Source organism: Lagopus muta, chromosome 3, assembly GCF_023343835.1.
Source record: "Lagopus muta isolate bLagMut1 chromosome 3, bLagMut1 primary, whole genome shotgun sequence".
Taxonomy (NCBI): Eukaryota; Metazoa; Chordata; class Aves; order Galliformes; family Phasianidae; genus Lagopus; species Lagopus muta.
In genome coordinates, this window is record NC_064435.1 from 49,711,342 (window position 1) to 49,731,401 (window position 20,060).

General features: G+C 37.5%; 1 protein-coding gene across 12 annotated transcripts in view; it reads left to right on the top strand.

The window, feature by feature from the left end:
* The window catches only part of PTPRM (protein tyrosine phosphatase receptor type M), a 459,433-nt gene that overhangs the window by 92,002 nt on the left and 347,371 nt on the right, over positions 1-20,060 (top strand). For all 12 annotated transcript variants that reach the window (XR_007376063.1, XM_048940376.1, XM_048940372.1 and 9 more), the window contains exon 2: positions 11,262-11,384. Coding sequence is in view for 11 of the 12 variants with exons in the window: in XM_048940376.1 (XP_048796333.1) it covers positions 11,262-11,384 (123 nt within the window). In the remaining variant the exon portion in view is untranslated. The remainder of the gene's footprint in view (positions 1-11,261; positions 11,385-20,060) is intronic.

Genomic DNA, 20,060 nt, shown 5'->3' on the forward strand with positions numbered 1-20,060 from the left:
CCTTTTGGGTTTATTGGGTTATCTTATTCTGAAGCAGTCTTTGGCAACTGGAATGTTAAGACCTTCCCAATTCAGTGATTTCTTGTGAATGTGAGATCTTTTTCCCAAAGGGTCAGAGATACTTGTCCTAGTGTCATGACCTGGGCAAAACCTCCTTTTCATCAAGCACTAAGCAGCTGAATTAGCATAGCAGAAAGCAAAAATAACTTGAATCAACACGACAATCTTTGGATTTGCTGATACTTGGGTACAGCAGTCACTCACGTAGCATAGAACAGTTCAGTTGGAAGGGACCTTCAAAGATTGAATTCAACTACCTGACTACTTCAGGGCTAACTAAAAGATGAAGTGTATTATTGAGTACATTGTTCAAATACTTCTGGAAGACTGACAGGCATGGAGTACCAACCATCTATCTAGGTAGCCCTTTCCAGTGTTTGACCACTCTCAAGAAAGGTTTCCCAGTGTCCAGTCTGACCCTCTCCTGCTGGCAGCTCTGTGCTATTCCCCTCCTGCCACTGGTTCCCGTGAGCACAGGCTGGCACCTTTCTCTGCTTCCCCTCCTCAGGGAACTGCGGAGCAGTGATGTTGCCTCTCAACCTTATCTCCAGACTGAAAATCCCAATGTCTTCAGTCTCTCCCCACGTGACATGTCTTCCAGCCCTACGTCCAGCATTGATGTTCTCCTCTGGGTACTTACCAGGACCTTCACATTCTTTTTATATTGTGGGCCCAGCACTGTGTGCAGTATACAAGGTGAGGCCAAACCAATGCTAAATGTAGCAGGAGAGTCACCTCTTTTGACCAGCTGGCTGTGCTGTCTTTAATGCATCACAAAATACAGTTTACCCTCTTGATGCCAAAGGCAAACTGCTGGCTCATGCTGGGCTGCTGGCACCAGTGCAGCCAGGTCTCTTCCTGCTGAGCTGGTCCTGGCATTCATCATCCAGTATGTGTTTGTCATTATCCCATCCCTGGTGCAGCACCTGGCATTTTCTCTCGTTGAACTTTGTGCCACTGCTGATTGCCCAGTACTCCAGCCTGTCTTGATCCCTCTGTAAGGCCTCTCATCCTTCTAGGGCAGTGTCATCAGTGAGCTGCTGAGGATGCGCTCCACTCCTGCAATCCAGATCACTGTTAGGAGGCGAAGTTCATTGCCTATGTATAATGCTTTCCACATTAGAAAGCATGAAGCTTTGTGTGGCCTCCGTTTGTCTTTTTGTTGTAGTACAGCATTTGAGTGTTGTATCTACATAATCCTCTCAGGAGCAAGAGTTTGAAGTATTGAAGTTGAAGTATTTTGTCTATATAGAGCAGTGGTAGTGCTCTGTTCTGTGTGGGAGAGTCAAGAGTTTGCTCCTTGGCTTGCGTTAGCTTGGGCATGTTGATGTTGCAACACTAGTGTTTTCAGCACTCTCAAATGTGGGTCTCATCTTTATAAGTTGGTAGGACCCGGTGAAATTGTCAGAGGTTTCTAACAGTAATTATTTATCCTTCTTCTGGCAGGAGGTTATAGATGTGATGAATGAAATAAAGTATAATTTATTGCAAGAGATAATGACTAAAAATGAGAGGGAAAAAAAAAGCCATAGCTGTGTTTAAAAATAGAATGTTATTTATACCTGTAGCACAGGGAAAGCCTGTTGTGCTGCCTGAATTTAACAAGCAGACCTGGGACTCAGCTCTGATGTTGCAAACAACTGGAGGCATTATTGATGTGGTGAACTAATTACCCATGTGATGAAGTTGCCTGCTGGAGGTATTTGACTGCTTCATCACGATGGCACCTCCTACAGGTTAATTCATTGAGCAGCGCAGGTAAAGCCTCCAGATGCAGGTCCTGCTCTCTTTTCATCCAGACACAAAGAGTTGTACTGACATCAGTAACTAAACAGAGATGAATATTTTCCTGAATTATTGATCAAGGAGTGAGAGTTATATCATAGAAGCAAATGGTTTGGGATGCAGCTATAGCCATCACCGCGAGTAAAAGAGTGTAAACAGTAGCTTTAAAAAGTGAAACAGAATGAGTGATATCCTTCCTCTCCTGAAGGGCAGCTCCTGGATTGAAGGAGAAAAAGTACAGAAGAAAAACAATATGGGAAGAAAAGTAAGGGTGAAAGGAGAGGGTGATTTTTCAGCTAGCATGCCAGGCAGTGTGCTTTGCTGTTTTCGTGGAATCATAGAATAGTACAATTGCTCAGGTTGGAAAAGACCTTAAAGATCATCAAGTGCAGCCGCAACCTAACCATACTACCAAAGAAGAAACATAAAGTAGATATTAACATTTTTAGTTTTACAACCATACTGTAAAGTTGCAGAATCCCTTGTACAGCAATGTATACTGTTTCAAGCCTTTTTGATTGCCGTGTAAATCAGGAGCTTCCAAGACTGGCAGAGGTTATACTGCCTTTGTTCTTTACTTAAAACTGGAAGTGAGTAGTAAGTAGTCTGGATTTCTCATCCAAACTTAATACACTGTTATCTAACAGGATGCACTAAGTGTTCTGGTACAGCTGCAGAACTCATCAAGCAAATGGAAAGATTACCCGTGAAATCAAGCCTCAAACTTTAATTTTCTCACAATCAATGGGAAAATAATGCATGTTAGATTTATAATGATATTGAGATTGACTACTTAAATCCCTTTTAAAGTTCAAAGCTTGAAACAGATTGTGCGTACAAGCAATCCACAGTAGAGTTTTTAAGCAGGGACTTGCGATAAAGAAGTGAAATTGGGTTTGACTGAATGGCCCATCAGTCCCATGCGGTTTTAGCAGGAAGATTTCAGGCTCAAAAAGACAGCGCTTTAGAGAAGCATCAAGCGTTGGTTTCACATCACCTGAGATTGCTCTATGGAGTCTGTCTTCTGGGAGACATGAAGACAAGAGGCTCATTAAAAATGAGCAGCACCAGGAAGGGTGATTGAGCTTCAAGTACACTTGTGGTTTTTTAGCTTGAAGAGTTTAAAGGTGAAGATGCATTTTAAAAGTGCTACTGGCAGATGAGGAGAATGCTGTCAGCTTTCTCAATGAAATGCCTTTAGATATAGATAAATAGCATAGTGCAGTGTTTTTTTTTTTTGTTTTTTTTTTTGACATCAGAAAAAAAAAAAGAAAAAAACCAACTTCCTCAGTTCAGAGTGTCCTGATGGTTAGACAAAATGGTAATTAATCTCTTTGCTATCAAAATTGAGTGTGATGAAAGAGATTGTCTTCAGTTCTGCTGTGTGACTTCCAAGTTGATGTTAACCTTCTTAGAAGTTGAAAAAGCTGGAGGAAAAATTTTGGGTTCACTTGAAGGACAATCTTCTCCATGCAATCTGGTTTGCTTTGGGTCTGTTGACTTAGAGCTGAGCTTTTTATGTTCCAAGACTTGGAGCTATTTTGCATTGTTTTTTGGTTTTTTTTTAATTGAGCTTAGGAAAAAAAAAGCATACTGAGCTTTAAAATGAGAGATTAGCTTACTTGCTGCTTATTCTGGTCTAACCTGAGACACATATAATGTGCCAGCTTATGTCACATCATGGGTAGTCATACAGTGGTTGTACAGTGAGTGATGTATACCATGTGTTTATTCTGTGACAGCATGAGAATTATTTGTTGATGTCTGCCTGTTTGCTTGGTGTTGTAATAAAAGGAATGAACAAAGTTAGTTTGGTCTGCAAAGTAAAACTTCCCTTTCTTTTTTCATATGGGAGCCCATATGGGGGTTGGTCTGAATCGTCTATAACGACCTCTTCCCACCTAAAGCATTCTGTGGTTCTGAGTGTTCTTTAACTTGATCTGAACTTCATATGAAAAATCCATTGAATGAACATTTTTTTTTCTTGTAGTCTAATGGCATGATAATTAACTGAAAGCTGATTTGTTTGTGAAAACCTCTATTGCTTTTGGCAGAACTACAGACAAAAGAACAGTGGCCTCTTAACATGTCGTTTATTCTTGCCTCGATCTAAGCATGTCCATTTCAACATATCACATAATGGTTGGGGAAAAACTTTTTAGGGGAATAAATGAATTATGTATTAACCTCTAATTGAGAATGAAGATGATGAATTTTAGTAATTCCATAGGAAGTGTTTCTCATAATTATTAAAAGGACCACAGTGGAAATTGGGGTGTGCCAGGACCGTGTGCCTATGGCCATATGCTTGAAATGGCTGCCAGCACTGCTGGTCCTGAACTGGACTGGGTCAGGCTGTGGTTTCCACAGTCTTAGGGTGGATGAAGCATGGCAAGACTTCTCCACCTGACAGACTGAAAATCTATTGCAGTATTTCCTGAGTGGATATTAGGGAATGGTCCAGTGTGATCCCATAATCCTAGTATTGATGATAGTATGTTTCCTTTCAAGCAATGTGAAATTGCAAGAGTGAGTGGACACTTTGTGATGGTGGATTTTGGATGTGAGGTTTGCATTTTATACCTTTCCTCCGAGCTTCTAACTAGAAAAAAAAAAAAAAAGCAATAACCAAAACCAGAAAGACTCAATATCCCCACCCTGTTCCTTCTGAGTTGTGTTTTATTTCATCTCAGATTTTCCAATCAATATGTTTCTTGAATATAACCTGTGCACTTCTGCACTCATTCCCAAATGCCTTTTCCCTCTTCTCCTCTTCTTCTCCTCTGGACAAAGCCTTCATGTGCTGGATTTTAATGATATACAGAGATGGGCTGAGATGAGGTAAGCAGTTTGTCAGCTAATCAGTTTCTGAAGTACAGTTAATTTGGAGCTTCTGAAAGCTTTATTTCCTAGACTAGCACTGCGTTGTGTATTTCACTATCGTTTTCCAAACAGAGGTGTGATGTCTAATCCATTAAGAGGTACTCTTAACTCATCAGAAGAGAGCATCACCTTTTGCATATCTTACTGCAATGTGTATTTCTGTTCCCCTCCCTCCCTTACTGTATGTCCTTCTCCATTCTAAGTTAATGGGGAAAAAAATAGCTCTCCCTCACTTCTCTGGTATATCATTTTTTTATTTTTTTTATTTTTTTGCTAACCAAGATGAATAAATGTTTTTACACATGGGGCTTTTTTGCAGTCCTAGGAGGTAGCTATAAAATAAGTGAATTGTACAATATGAGCTATGTGAATTTGGTGTTCTGTTGCTTTTGTTTTTCTCAGGGGATTTTTTCCATAACCACATTGTCTTTTGAATTCTTAATTTTATTTTTTAAGTGTGGGGAAAGATGGTTTCTTTTTTTGGTTATTTGTAGGCCAGAGGTTTATCTTGAAGCATTTCAGGGAGGTTATGAAAGGGACTTCTGTGTTTTGAAGCATAATTTGGTCATGCTTGTAATAAACAGGATGCAAAGCAGTATTCATTTTGGAAGTAGTTTTGATCACTTTGGGTCAGCTCTGAAGCACGCGTGCATCACCTTTCTTTTTGAGACCAGTATGCCCAGTAGGATCTTCTTAATGAGCTACATATGTGTGTTTTAAGTATATATGTTACGAATAGGCCTCCTAATTTTTCTCAAGTAGCTATTGTTAAGTACTTATTTAATATTCTGAGGAGACTTTTTCTTATATAGAGGACTGTTTAGAAATATATTTAGAAAAAGTTACTCAGATTGAATGTTTGACTATGTTTTTTGGTAGACATTTTCTCGTTGCTGGCATCTATGCCAGGGATATGGTTCATATATATATATGCATACTTACCAGTGTAAGCCATACCATGAATTAAGAAAAGCTATTAATAATATTACAAAATTGACATAAAAAAAAAAAACACACCTGAAATAAGTCTTTTATCATTACTGAGTTGTATTTGTTCTTCTGTCTTGGTATTCAGAATGTGTTTAAATGCACATTTTCAGAAGAAATTGCTCCCTGTTTTGGGGCTTTTATGGTAAGTGTCTAGGAGTCCCCACATTTTGAATTATTCTCGGTATCTGTTAGGGAAGTGTTATTTTGTAGAAGGTGTTCTCTTCAGCTAAACTTGGGCGGGTTGCCAGGGGAAGTTAGAACTGACAGATATTTCTTCCTAAGAATGTAACTTTGCTGTAGTATCCTATATCACCAAAACTGAAATGTTTCTGGAGATGTTTGTGTTGATTCAGTTGCTGTCAGTTAAGCAGAAGGAGAGAGAACAATTGTAAATGTTTTGTGAACATACAGTGAACCTTTGAAGTCTCATAAATACCAGCTTTCAGTGTTTATTTGCAACTGTTTTTTTGTTTTGTTTTTCCCTGTATTGTGTCATTATTACTCGTTGTACTGCAGAAATCAGGTCTGGGAATTCAGGAATCTCAAAGATCACACCATCTTCTACACGTGTCTTTGTAAAATTATGTATTGTTTTCCATTTATTACTCCTCTCTTACACCCAGAATTAGTATCTGGCCTTCCTTAGTTGCAAACTACGTCCTTTTACCTTATTGTCTTTGTTCTGGCTTGTGAGAATTTTTCCAGGTAATTTTTACGTGTTCTGCATTTTCCAAAACCCTTTCTGACCACACGTGTGCAAACCTGATAAGATGAACATCAATTCTGTTTTAAGTCAGACTGACGTTTTGCAGCATGTGTTTTGTTAAGCTCCCTGACCACTGCAGCACTGTTTCACTGCTCTGAAAGCTTTCCTCTCCTACTAAGCCAGAGCTCGGTGTGTTTGTCTGTGCTTAGAATCTATCTACAGAACAGACTCCAGGAAGGCCATTTTGTCTGGTTTAAAATAAGTTCTTAAAACCCTCTTTTAGGCTGCTGTGCTTAGTTCACTTGGAGCTTTATGGGCTCCACCACTTATTGATTTCACAGAGGTGAACATTTTTGTATTGGACAATGTTTGTCTTCATCCTTCCTTTGATAAAAGTGATGCAGTGAATTGGGCCTGTCGTACTCATTTAGAAATAGTACTTTCAGTTTCTTACGTTAAAAACTGTCTGCTGATTCCAACCTTTGCTTCATGCGTTAGCCAGTCTGTAATTTAGACAGGCATTTTATTTTCCACTTTAGGATTTCTTGTTCACCCTCAAAGGAACTGCTGTTTTTCTTCCATTGTGGTGGTTTGAAACCTGGTCTTCACATCCCCTGCTTCTCAGAACAGCTTTAACTGAGTGTCAGGATGCCATAGTCCCCCCCTAAATCCACAAGGGAAGACATAAAAGCAAGCACAATGCAGCGTCACTATGATCTTCCTAAGTCAGGAGTCTTGAGGCATATCTCTTGGGGCTGAAAGCTGACTCATGCACAGCTCAGTCAAGCATTAGCAGTTGTGTTTTGTGGCATTTTTCAGTTCTGTCAGTGCCACGGGCGTTCACCAGCACAGGGAGGTGCTGAGGGCTGCAGTTCTCCTAGGGGCTGAGGCTCCAACTGTTGTACACAGAAAGAGGAGATTCAGTGCCTTGTAGGAGGTTTATCACCTAATAGGAGATTAATATTTCATGATCAGAGGCCCCTCATATCCCATGTTTGAGACACTCTACTTTCTAATCAGATTTCAAGATCCTGAATTCAGCTTCAGAGGATAACTGCGTTGTACTTACTATGTAAATATATTTCCAGTATAAAAATACAGAGTAAACAGAATTTAAAATACTTATGAGATAAGAAATAATACTAATAAGAGGATTGAGTATACTCATCTTCTTAGTTGACTGAGTTCTTTGTGCAACAGAATTCACAGTACTGTAGCAGACCAGAAACCATAAGGTTTTGCTTTTTTTTTTTTTTTTTTTCCCTAGGCAAAATAAAAGCCTTTGTATCTGGCACAGTAGCCATGTGCTCATGAAAATTGCAAGTTATAGCACTTGTATTATTTGGCAGCAAATTTTTGACAGAAGCTTTATATTGACCAGAGATCTTACAGTATGTAAGACTGACAGAAATAAAGTGGCCAGCATAACTTGAACTTTTTTAATTTTTGTCACTTAATCCAAAGTTTTTTGGAGGGCTTCATAACAGATTGGATATGGAGTTATACTCCATAATACTATGGCATAGCTATATTGAACTGGATTCAGTGGCAGAGGACGATTACATCTGGAAGAACAGGTTCTAATGGACTTTGTTGCCTAGTGTATGTCACTTCAATTCCTTCTAGGAATTACAAAATACCTATTATGTGAAAATAAGTCAAAGAACCCAAACAGGCTACATATACCCTAGACTGGCCTTGCAATACTTGAAGGGAACGTATGAACAGGAGGGAGAACAGCTGTTCATGAGGGTGGATAGTGATAGGACAAGGGGAAGTGGTTTTTAAACTGAGAATAGGGGAGGTTTAGGTTAGATATTAGGAGGAAGTTTTTCACACAGAGGGTGGTGACGCACTGGAACAGGTTGCCCAAGGAGGTTGTGGATGCCCCATCCCTGGAGGCATTCAATGCCAGGCTGGATGTGGCTCTGGGCAGTCTGGTCTGGTGGTTGGTGACCCTGCACATAGCAGAGGGGTTGAAACTACATGATCGTTGTGGTCCTTTTCAACCCAGACCATTCTATGATACTGTGATTAGCTGTAAATATTTTAGTCAGTCTGAAAATCATCCTTTAAAATACAATTTGGCTACCCAAAATGTAATGCCTGTGTAACAAGCAGGAAATCTGCTTCGCTTTATTAAACTATATAACAAACAACATGGGTTTTAGTTGTTAAATTATAATAAATAGCATAAATAATAAAAATAAGCAGATTTTCTCAAGTATTCTAGCTGATTATAAACAACCACCTATTTTGGCAGTTGTTCTGTTTCAAAGCAGTGCAAAGAATGAGAAACATGAAAAAGCTGTGATAATTTTTCAGATTTTGCCATTGTTGATATTATATATGGATATTTTTTTTTATGAAGTGGAAACCTTGCACTATGAGAGCATGGTGACTAGACAATAGGCAAAGTACTGCAGGCAAAGGCAGGATGGCATGAGTAGATGCAAATGTGGGGTTTGCCAGGTGTTCAGACCCATGTGTAAAGAACTTTGGTTCATTTGTGATTGAACCTGTCCTGATTCCAGCAGAAACAGTTAATTGTTGTTAATTATTATTAATAGTCTATAAACTTACCTGTAGATGCTTTCAACGCATATATAACCATGTATACTAGTTTAATATACAAAACACTTTCCAAAAAAATCACTTCTGTGTGAAGTCTTCATTATTATTCATTTCCTTGAAATTTCTTCCTCCAATTGAAGATTGAAATTGCTGTGGCTTGGTGTCTGTGCCATTAAAGATGTTATATATGCTGGCTAACACAGTTTGATTCCCTGTGGTAACCCTTGTTAGTGCAGTTCAGTTCTTAGTTGTAGGTGGAAGTGGCCTAGGATTAAAAGAAGGAATTCAAAATTCCTCAAGAACTCTTCCTAGAGCAAGTGTGAAGATTTGATACCCATTTTTGAGAGAGCTATAAAATTGTAAATTCACAAATGCTTCAAGGATGTAAATGGCAAAGAAAAAAGATGAAATCCTGACAGAGTGATTGAGCTATTGACTTGCAGGAGAAATGAAGAAAAACAAGCGGTGGAAGCAGTCCTGTGTTGACTGCAAATAGACAAGTAGCTGTTTGTTATCATCCATCATCCTATTTATCCATGGTTTTGACATCTTCCTAACTAGTGAGAAGGGAGAAGTCTCTAACAACCATACTGGATCACAAGCCCTTCCATTTCTCTCGGGTATGGGATGTTTTGTAGCACTTGGCTCATCTTTTAGAGTAGATGAAGAAAATACCATGAACTATTTTATGGCTTCTTATTGTTAGAGATGTGTGTGATGTAATTGAGGTGATAGAGCTAGCACATAAATTCATTGGTCCTGTGTTTGAAATGCAAACCGTAATTGTTATCATTGAGGTGTATATTTTTTGCAAAGTTTGATTATGCTGTGTGCTGTATAACGCGATACTTTGTCATGTTCTAGCATCATTTGCAAAACATTTGCAAGTAAACTACCTTTTGCTTCAGCTGTGATTTGTTTGGTTTTATGTATTTTTTTTAAAAAAAAGCAAACCCATATCTGTCCCCTGAAAGTTATGTTTTGCTTCTGCATCTGAAAGTTACTCTGTGGCACATTTCAACTGTATCAAGTAATATTTATGTGGGAGTTAAAACAGCTGTGCAAATGCCTGTGGAAAATTCTATCTCTTCTCCCTAGAAATTTTACAGATGTCACTTGATGTACTATAAACCTACCTACTTTATTTCTGAATTTGTTTAATTGTGGAAGAGAGAGCTTACATCTGTTGTTATCATTGAGGTGAAATGTCAGAGCATGGAGCTGTCAGTTCTTTCATGGTTTTCTGTTCCCAGTAGCTCACTAATTGAAATCTGTGCACCTACAAGAGGTACGGAAAGGTGTGGTAGCCAGAGGTGCTAATTTCCCTGACATATTTAGAGCTAATGAAGAATTTCTATAGAAGAATGTCTTAGAACAGAGAACAGTATAGGATAACCTTCATGCAAGCCAATGGGGCAAACGTGTTATGTTTGCAAAATGAATTTCCATTAAAAATTATATGCCTGCAGAATACTTGTCATGAGTGATGACTATAAACTGGGAGTACTTATTAAGAAGGCTGGACTTTGGTTAGGTGAAGCTTGTCAGATGTAATGATATTTTGTCTTATGTAATCCTATTTTCTTGATGAGTTATTCTCTAATGCTGTTTGTAATGTTCAAGGAAACCTAAGCTTACAATGTTCAAATCTCTTTTAAAGCTAGATTTTGTCTTTTTCCTATCTTAGTAAGAGTTGGCAAGACTGAGCCAGCTATTTGTACGGACAGACAGCAAAGATGATGAATAGCCCAGAAGTTTAGTTTTGTTTGAACAGCTGCAGTATTTACTTTAATATGGACTGAAATATCCATGACTGGGGTTACATTTGTTTTCCTGGATAGGCAAGATATCATTCTTCACTCGAGTGCAACGTCAAACATCAAAGAAAATGTAGAAAACAGAGCTTATAACCCTGTGTTAGTCTGCTACTAGGGGAAAAAAAATCTGAGAAAGCTGGACAAGTTTTCTTGTGTACAGCGATAGAAGTTTTTCTACATCCTTGTTGGTGGTGTTAGATTCTGTTGTTCTAAACTCTTGAAATTAGAATTCTCCCTGACCCAGCTTTTGTCCACCTGCTTTGACCCTTGAGATTGTGTTTTCATGACAAGTTTTTTGTCCTCTCAGAACTGATAGTTAATACGTTTGCTTTTATTAAAGGACATTAAAAAAATTACACAGCCTGCATTGAATTGTGTTGCATTTGTTGAGACTCATAATCTGTTATCTGCATGTTATGTTAATCTTTTCTGTGTTTATTTTACAGGATGCTGTACTTTCGATGAGCCATTTAGCACCTGTGGCTACAGTCAGTCAGATGATGATGATCTTAACTGGGACCAGGTGAACACGCTGACAAAACCCTCCTCAGATCAATGGATGCCTTCTGGTTGGTCTTTTATTTTGCTTTTTTCTCTTTGATGCTAGATTTTGTATTTATTTGGCATTACTTCACACTGTTAGTATTATAATGTGACTTTGTCAAAATCTTGTGAATTGTAGTACTCAAATCTTCAGAACAGCTCTTGTGAGGGATGTTCTGCAATGCAAAGGCTTTCTTTTGCAGTGCAGTTTCTAAAATAAAGGTTAGAAAGTAGGAATAGAAACTTTCTGTCATTGGGGAAAGCAGAAAGAATACAAAATGATGTCATGAAAAATGAAGATGAAGCAGTGCTAGAATGAGGCAGACAGGGCTATGTAATGGGGAGGCTTGAAGAGAAGGAACAGTGAGAGATAAAACAAAAATGGCCTGAGGGATTTTTGTTCAAAGTGATACTAATCAAACTCTGTTCTAAAAAAGAAATGTAGAGTGAAAAGGAGTAAGAGAAAAAGGAACGGAGACATATACCAAAACAAACTGCCTTGGTAATATTCTTCTTGTTGTGTTTTGAAGACAGTTGTGATACTCTTATTTAATGCTCTTTGTGTACTGTGTGTAGGTGAACCTAATTCCATAGCAACAGCCTTTGCATTATGATGAACTATAAACTTGTTCTGGTAACACAGTCTTCTTTATCACCTCAATCATACAAATGCAGAGCAATCTGACCACTGACTTGGAAATATTAAACCTAAAATCAGTTATTCTTTTCCAAATTTTATCTGGACATGTTAAGAGTTCCCTATCATGGACAGGGGGCTGATATCTAGGATAATTCCATCTCCTGGGTGCTGATTGCTTCCAGTCCAGCTCAGAATCTTCCTTTGCTTTTAGAGGCTGAGCCTAGTGTGACTCTTGTCACTATAAATGGCAAAAAAAAAAAAAAAAAAAAAAAAGCTACCTTATAAAATCACTGGTTTTAGCTTCTAGGGATTTCTTCTGTATGTTATGTTGTGATTTTGCGTGAATATACTGAGAATGCTCAAAAACTTCACAGATGGATGTGCTAATCATTTCATTAACATCCATTGCAATTAAAGGACTTGTCATGATGTACTTCGGGCTTTACATAAAATCTCTTGAATAGTTGTCCTTCCAAAGAAAGTCTTCCTTCCTTCCTTCCTTTTGAGTAAGGAAATTAAGTTTTATTATTAGAATTTCACAGCATGAAACATTAGAAGTGACTGTATAAACAATAGACACTAATCTAATCTACAGTATGTGCTAATGAACCTTAGATACCATTCACTTGTAAAAAGTCCTCTTAGCAGTTTCATTATAGGTTTATCACTGTTGCCTGGTGTTGTGGACAGTATTGTATCTGAAGTTGACAATTGAAGAGCTTCTTCCTTCTCCACTGAGCCTCCTGTGGGAAAGGTGAGGCTCTCCACTTGAACAGAAGTGTTTGGTTTGCCTGCACGCAGTTGACATGCTAGATTGAGTTCATAACACGGATAAAGAAGGCTCTTGCAGATTTCTTTTGAAATAGGCTGTTGTCCAGCAGTGTTGGCATGGACTGCAAAACTTTTTTTGGACTATTTCATCAGTGCTTAATACTGTGTCTCAAGTTAGAGCTCATGCACATAGTTATCAGTCATCTTAGCCTGCAGTACGAGCTATACACTCTTTTTCTCAATCACACCACTGGAAATTCTCTTTCTATTCCAATTTTCATTTACTTGGATTTTGCAAAAGAGGTTGTCAGTATGTGTTGTATATATTGTTTAGTCTTCGTGGCAGCTAGAAGAGGTTGAACTGTATGTCCTTTTCTCTGATGATCAGAGACTAAGATTTTTTTTCCACCGGAGGCAAGAGTCCAGCCAAAGTAAGGACTGCTATTTTTACGGAAGGAAAATTATGTCCGTGTAATTTTATTTCTATTATGTCATATGGATTGTTTCTTATTTGCCTTTTAACTTTTATCAGAATACTAAAATCATGTTCTGTTGATTAAATAGAAAGATGGTAAAATTGGAAATAAATTATATTTAGAGCATAGGGAATTTCATTTCTGTCCATAAAGGAACTGAAATATGCTTTGGGAGTTTTAGGTCAGAAGATGAACATGTTAGTTTGATAAGGGTTGTTAATATTATTGCCCTAAAAGGTCAAAAATCCTCTTTGAGAAGGAAAGAAATGTTCATTACTATTTCTTTTTTTGTAAAGGAGAAGCATTTTTTTCTAAGGGTATGATTCAGTCAAGTAATATCTAATTTTTCTCTGTTTCATTCAGACAGTTCTTTTCCTGTTCTTGTTCAAATCATCATCTTAATGATTTTAATTAGCTTTCAGTTAACCTTAGCCAGAGAGTTATGTGATACACTTTTAAAAAAGAAAGAAAAAAAAGAAAAAAAAAGAAAAGATTCCAAGTAGTTTGTCAGCCGTTTCTGAGCTGCATATTTTAGGAAAAATAACTTTAGATAACAGCAAATAGAATGTCTTAGATTACTGTTTTGTAGGGAATTCTTGGCTTGAAAACAAAATGCTTTATGCAACTGTATTGTAATGTTAGACTGAAACAAGTACTCCCAGTTCCAGAGTCCCTTGTCAGATGAAAGAATTAATGCACAAAACATTCCCAATTCCCAAGAATGCATCAGTGACTGAGTTGGTATCAATATATATAGTATTTTATATAATTTGGTGACAGTGGGGGGCAAGAACACTAGTTATAGCATCTGATCTATTTTAATCCACATGGGACTGTTGAGGCGAGCTGTACTTTAGTTTGATAAATATTTTGGCTGTATATGTTTACTGCAGTGGGAAAGTAGTGTCATGTAGCATCTATATATATGTGAATGTATTATTGTACACACTGTATATTTTATTGAATATTAATAGCTCTTTCTGAGATGTAGTTTTGGATGAAAATTGGTGAATTATAAAAAAAATAATTTTTAAGTTTTTCTAAGTGTTCAGTATGTTGAGCTTTAATCCTTTTAAGATTATTACTCTAATAGAAATATATGAGGTTATCCTTACTAAAGTAAGCAGGACATTAGCTCCCTAATTTTCTTGATAAGTATAGGAATGACCTTTAGTGAGCACCGCTAGTCTGAAAATGTACCAAACAGAGCCAAGAAAGGAATGACATGTATATATGTGTGTATGTTCCTATGGATTGAATAAGGCTGGTTAATCTGCTCTTCTGTTTTAGTGGTCTTGTGAGTCAGCTGGACTAACTGCTGTGGGAAATTTGGCAGTTCCCTTCCCTCAGTTTGTCTTTGTTTTTTTTAGGTTTTTTTTTTTTTGTCTTTCTGTTTCAAGGATGTGTTTATGGTATTGTTCAAAAATATAATCTGGAAACCCTTATTATTAATATTATCATACATTGTCCTGTAGAACAGTTAAAGCATGTCCAATAATGTTAATGTGTGCATATAATACAAATGTGCAGTATCTAACTGGAAGCTTTCTAGCTGTAGACCAGTAAAGATGTCTTCATAAAGAAAAATATATCAAAATGGTAGATTACTGTATCTGTACAGCAAGGATTTGATAGCAGGAGATGTCCTGAAGCCATCCCTGAAGACAATTTCAGGGGGTATCTACAAACCGTGTCTTTGTATTTGGAAAGCAGTTGCAAAGATCCCTTTTCCAAAGCTGCTTTAACTTTTTTTATTTCCACTTGAGTTTCTCTTTCTGCCTTATGTTGACATCAGTGTGGATATACCTGTTTTACTTTCTCTGCAACACAATAGCCAATCTTTATCATCTGAATTTTCAGGGAGAGATCTTGTTTTTTCTTCATATTGCCTCTTCATTGGAAAGGTGGTCCCTATATATTTGTGTTTATCTGTACTATGTCGTTGTTCTTAATACTTCAATTTGCCATTATGTCTGTTAAAAACAAAAATGCCTAAATCCCTTCCCATTGTTAATACTGTTTCATTATCTTATTTCGTTACTGTCTTCTTTTTGTAGAGTAGTTCTCATTCTGAAATCCTTTGATAATGTTAAAAAAACAAAAAAAAAAAGTGTCCACTGGAGTTTTTCTTCCTGCATTTCTATTTTTGGTTGATTCTCCAGATGGTAATTTCTTTCTCTGAATTTTTCCAGCTGCGCTCTCACTCTGTAAGCCCATTTATGATCACATACAATCAAATTCATCATGGCCTAGCAGCATTTTGGAGTTGTGGTGTTCCCACAGGGTGCTCTTTTGCTTTACATGATAACTCAAAATGCATGCTGAGTGTGTGAGACTGCTGTAGAGATACCATCTCTGTTATCTGACAGTCAGAGTAGCACAGGTTTATAAGTTTTGTCTTAGAAGGGGAGAAGAACCAAAAGAACTGGAGGTGTTGGATGAAGAGTGAAGGGAAAAATAAAACAAGTATGTGCAAGCTGGAGACTAAATAAGTACATAAATACATACGTATATATATGTACACATGTATGCATGCTTAGTTTGCAGATCACAGTTTACATGCCAGTTGTTCTCACTTAAGAGAATGAGAATGCAGGACCAGAGCTGTGGAACAGGTGACTGAATTAATCTTATGGAGTTCTCAGCTCTTGCCCTATTCATTATCCAGAGAAAGCTCAGATGAGTTTAAAAAAAAAAACAAAAACAAAACCCTACAGAACTACACTAAAACTGCCCCAAAGCAAAACACAACAAAAATAACAAGAATTGAAACTTAAAATCAGAAGGTATTTTTGAGATGTGTGTTATGTTTATGTATGATGAGTCTTGTCATTGACAGTGTTGAGTCTTGTCATTGACAGTGATGCAAACAGAATCTCACAGTTTACTGTGAGAAATGCAGATATTGTCGATAGCTCTACACACTGTTTGCTGGAAATAGTTTCTGCTCATGTCCATGTATTAATTTTGTTGCAAAACTCTGTGTTCAGCTGTAAAATCCTCCTACAGTATTTCACAGTTCCAGTTAATTTCCAAGGAACAGTAGCATTATTTTTCTTCTATCTTCTATTCGTTTGATATCACCAAAGGGATGTCACTGCACTGACACTGAGTCACCGGCATCAGCCTTTCATTCAGTTTAGAACAGTTCAAAATCAATTACAAATCAAATCTTCACAGACTACTGCCATTCAGTGGATTGAAAGGAGCAGTTTTGAGCAAACTTTAATGTTTGATGTAGTGCTGGTCAAAGCTGGGATGAGGATTCTTTTTATGCTTTATGAGATGATAATATATAATTGTAGTGACTATATTTAATTTTTTGAATGACCTATTTGTATCCTGAGTATGTAGTGTTGCTAATTGTTTAGCAGTGTCTGTAAATAATGCACATAATGTTTTTATAAATGATTGTCTAAGATGGCCTTTTGATATGTAGTTACCAGATACGCATAGCAAACAGATATTTCATAAAACAAGGTACTACTATAAAGTGGTGTTTGATATCATAGAATGTGAAACAATTGTATGAAAAATGTATGCTATTATTTAATTGTGTGTAAAAGGGTCCTGATCCCTATAAAAAAGATAAATCTTAACGTTATCAATTGGCTAGTTTGTATCAAACTCAGCTAAAATGCCTTACCCTGTAAAGCTACAGTGTTTTGACTTAACAGTGTGATGAGTGTGTTATCATTAGATACATTTTAGCTCTGTCTCATGTTCTTCTGTTAAAGGGGATGGCTTTGTTCTGTTTACTTTTGTATAATAGAGAATCCAATCTATTTTTTTATTTAAGGCTGTTTGTCCCAGGTTACTTTGAATAGCTGCTTCTCTCAAATTCGAGTGCTATCCAGAGGCAGCATAAATTACTGTCAAGTACTGGGAGTTATACCTGTTTACTGTGTTCCAATTTTATTTTTGTAGGCTTTTCTAGACATCTAACACTGGTATGTTTGGCATTTTGTTGCGTGCCCAGGTGATAGGTGCAGACACTTAAAACATGCATACCTGTTTTGTAAGCAGTGTGTGTTGATGTGTTTGAGGCACTTTCTAATTAGCTACATAAGCTGGTATCATTTGCTGCTAATAGGGAGCAATGTAGAGGTCAGCTCAAGCAAACCACCTGAGTACAGATCCAGCCAGCTTTGTGCTGCCATGGCTGCAGTGCAGGCACTGAATGAGTCAACTACATTGAAAACATACCTAATAATGCCCTTTACAGGTATGTTCAACAACAAAGGTAATACCACCAGCCATGCTGCAGGTATTGTGTGTTTTGATGACTTATTTGTACCTCAGAGTCATTTTTAGCTTCTGACCTGGCTTACAGATTTCAGCACCTGACCCAAATCCTGAGTTTATTACGAGTAATGTGCATACAGTGTTCTTGCAAAGGGGAATAAACAATGAATCGGTATCAAAGTTGCTGAATCTGAATCAATGACAAGGTTCCTAGCTTTCTTGAGAAGTTACTTGAATGCATTTTGCCTACGTGCCAATTAATATTTTGGGTAAAATATTGGGATTAGTATGCTTAATCTTTTGTAGTAAATGATTTATACATATGACTTTCATTTTACACTTTCTTTCTGCTTTTGTGAAATGAAGTATTTGCATACAAACAGCACATTTTGTGAGGTGATGCCCAAGGAATAAGTCTTACAGATTTTCATTTCAAGCAGCTGGCCTGCTGTAATATTTATGGCAACTGTGCTGTACCAGGAGTGTAATAATAACCTCCTTATCTTTTGCATTGCAGTAGCTATCTGATATTTGTGTACAAAATTAGAGACCATGCTGCAACTAGTAGAAGTGAGTGCAAGATGATATGCTAGAATCCACCAATAGCTGTTGATTTTATTAACATTTGACTGGTAAATGATGATAAGTTATAAACTATTTTTCAGTCTTTGAGAAATTCTTCCACAGAAGTCAGCCTACGTGAAAAGTCTGTGGAATTCACTGCTCATTAAACCAGAGTATTCTCAATGCAACCTAGAAGGTAAAGCTGACAGCTTAGGGTGCTCTGTGTAACACTGCGTAGTGCCACACACTGCTAAGCAAGCCTTCCAGCCTAACTCGTTTACCTTGCTTTGATTATACTTTTCCTGCTGGGGTCATATGTAACACCTGCAATGATATATGCTGAGAAGCAGGAAACATGATAAACAAGATACTGCAGCTGGTTTTGAAATGGATTTCTTGATGATAAAAATGTTTAGGATTGCAGAGTTTTACTGTTACACATTGGAAGTCCAGTCTCTTTTCCGACTTCCAACTGCAGTGCTAGCCAATGTCTTGCTGGTTAAGTGCATCAGCCTTGTTCCAGAGCTCCCTGCTAAATTAGAAGTACACTGCCTAACTCTGCTTTTGTTTGCTTTTGTTTGCTGCCCTCCATGGAGTGTTCATGAGGAGCTCTTTCAGGTGAGAAAGGGAGAAAGTGTTTCTTGTGGAAATAGGCAGTAAGTAACGATTGAGGTATTTTATCTGGGACTCATTACGGTTGCCTTCATCAGATAAGCTGATGTTTTTTGGCTTGAAAAATCTGCAAAAAAAAAAAAAAAAAATCATTTGTGGTGGGTGCTCTTGGTTCAGAAGAGACCACACAAAATGTAAATCTTATTTCCTGGGGCTGTGCCTGAGCTTTAATCTAGGTAGTTTGGGACCTCATAGCGATAGAAATGAAGGACAGGCTTTAGTGTAGGGGTTCCTAGGTACTCACTCATTGTTGAAGGCTGTTACTATGCCTTCACTGCCCTGAGTATCTCATTGAAGCTGCTGTAGTTTCTATTCCAGTTTCATCAGACCTGCACTAAGGAACAATACATTTTTTTGCGCATATTTGTCTGCCTGTTTTCTTCTATTGGAGAGTGAAATTAATTAGGCAGTTTGAGAAAAGCTGTGACCAGTAAAACACCAATAAGCACTGTGAATAAACAGTGAGTCAGAAAATTCTCCTCTAGGAGCTGCGCTCACTGCATTGCAAGATCAGGAGGAAGGGGAATAATCAGAGTATTCCTAAGTAAGCTTTTTCTTGTTTAGTAATTAATCTATTGAAAAAGAAAAAGAGCCTCTTAATTTCTTGCAGGGCTTTTCTTTCAGTCTCATGCTTATCCCATTAGATTTCTTTTCATCCATCTTGCCCTTTAGAAACTAATAAAGAGTGGATCAAAACCATTCCCTGCATCTTTAAAGGGTGTAACGTGACTGCCTTCATTTCAATACCAGTTATTTCCTGAGTTAGTAGTTTGTCTTCAAAGACAGTTCTTCTGTATGATGAGAATGTGGTCATTGCCACAGTTAATATGCTGATGAGCTGGAGATTAACTCCATCGCTCTTCTTCAGGAACACAAGCGTGATTCTTCAAGAATTTACTTATTTATTTATTTATTTATTTAGGCATATTATCTTAAGCCTTTCTGGTGAAATTAACAAGGGAGTTGTAGTTTAAATTATATTCAGGGAGATTTTTTCATCCCCTCTCACAGCATTTAAGTTGGCATCGATGACTGATTGTTTTTTGTTAGCAGCTTGATCATTGATCATTGACTGTAGTGGCATTGATTTGAGGCGCAGGTCATTAAATGCTGTATTGAAAAGCTGTTTGACAAACTTGTCATTCATGGAGTACTTGTTTCTTGGGGTGAAATTACTCAGAAGGACAAGGCAGAGATAAAGAAAACTGTGTCTCTCTGCATGTCTAGACTTTTTAGACTTTCGCTTCCCTGTTGAGGATGGTTATGTGGATGTAAGGAAACAAATATGGCTGTGGAGCTAGGTTAGTATACAAGCAAAATGAATGGATTTCGTT